The 1,541-nt window shown below is 43.1% G+C and overlaps 1 protein-coding gene across 1 annotated transcript; it reads left to right on the top strand.

The window, feature by feature from the left end:
• The first annotated feature begins 311 nt into the window (after positions 1 to 311).
• LOC110931397 (uncharacterized mitochondrial protein AtMg00810-like) lies at positions 312 to 683 on the top strand. The gene has a single exon (XM_022174794.1). The coding sequence runs from the start codon at positions 312 to 314 to the stop codon at positions 681 to 683; it is 372 nt and encodes a 123-aa protein (XP_022030486.1).
• Positions 684 to 1,541: the final 858 nt, after the last annotated feature.

Consider the following 1,541-nt stretch of genomic DNA (forward strand, 5'->3'; position numbering starts at 1 on the left):
CGGTTGTCAAACCGACCACCATACGAACTGTGCCCAGTCTCGCCGTTTCCCAGTCTTAGCCTGTTCACCAGCTTGATGTGAAGAACGTCTTTCTCCATGGTAGTCTGAAAGAAATAGTGTACATGCACCAGCTACCAGGATTTGTGGACCAACATCATCCGGGTTTTGTTTGCAGGTTAAATAAATCTTTATACGGGTTAAAACATGCGCCTCGTGCTTGGTATCAACGCTTTTCTTCATTCATTCAGAAATGTAGCTTCAAGAGTAGCGTTTGTGATACTTCTTTATTTGTTTATCAGAATGGTCCTAATATGGCTTACTTATTACTATATGTAGACGACATTATTCTCACAGCTTCTGATTCGGTCTTACTCAAAAAGCTGATTGATACTCTGAAAGCAGAATTTGCTATGACAGATCTTGGCGTCTTACATCATTTTTTGGGACTCAAAGTCGAACATAAAAATGGGGGTCTTTTTCTCTCGCAGTCATCCTATGCTGCTGACATTTTGGCTCGCGCAAACATGACCACCTTCAAACCATGCTCAACACCGGTGGAAATCGGTTCCAAATTAAGTGCCTCCTCAGGGTCTCCAGCTGTTGATGGCACTTTGTATCGTAGCCTGGCTGGTGCACTACAGTATCTTACTATCACCAGGCCCGAAATATCTTATGCAGTCTAGCAGGTTTGTCTCTTTATGCATGACCCTCGTGAGCCTCACCTCCAGTTTCTTAAGCGTATTCTGCGCTACGTTAGAGGTACTCTTGATTTCGGCTTACACCTTTCCTCGTCTCGATCGACCACTCTCACCGTGTACTCTGATGCTGATACGGGCGGATGTCCAGACTATAGACGTTCGACATCCGGATTTTGTGTTTATTTGGGGGATAATCTCATATCATGGCGTTCCAAGCGTCAACCCACCATTGCTCGCTCAAGTGCCGAAGCCGAATATCGGGGTGTGGCTAACTGTCACACCCCAACCGATGGCGGAATCATCGAGGCGCGGCACTGAGCGAAACAGATTGTTCAAAGAAATTCCATAACAACTATTATTACCGAATAGTTTAAATATCACGCCCCATACCGTGACCCATAAGATAAATTTAGTTATTACAGACATAGATATCCCTTAAACAAAACATGTTCCGACAACTCAGATTTAAACACATAAATATAAATTGTCTTGGTTTCTAGACTCTTTCCTAGCCTCGATTTCACAGCAGAGTAAGCAAGTAAGCATCCTAAACACCTGTCACATACGTTAAAATAAAGTCAATACATATAATTTAAAGGTGAGCATACAAGTTTGATAATAGCATATAGAGTTCGAATAGTTTACGCATAACCAGCACGTACACAGAGGGAAATGATGCACGTTAATTATCGACATGGACCTATCAATACCAATGACTGCGGGTTGACTGTCCGAGACAGTTCGCAATACATGATCACCACCGTAAATCATGCAAGTAATTGTCCTTAACAACCCCCGTGTGAACGGGTGCTGAGTCCAAACTATAGTACTACGTTGCTAAGG

The sequence above is a fragment of the Helianthus annuus genome, chromosome 3 (genome assembly GCF_002127325.2).
Source record: "Helianthus annuus cultivar XRQ/B chromosome 3, HanXRQr2.0-SUNRISE, whole genome shotgun sequence".
NCBI lineage: Eukaryota > Viridiplantae > Streptophyta > Magnoliopsida > Asterales > Asteraceae > Helianthus > Helianthus annuus.

Coding starts and splice junctions, on each gene's coding strand:
- LOC110931397 (XM_022174794.1), top strand. CDS start 312: ATGGCTTACTTATTACTATATGTAGACGACATTATTCTCACAGCTTCT.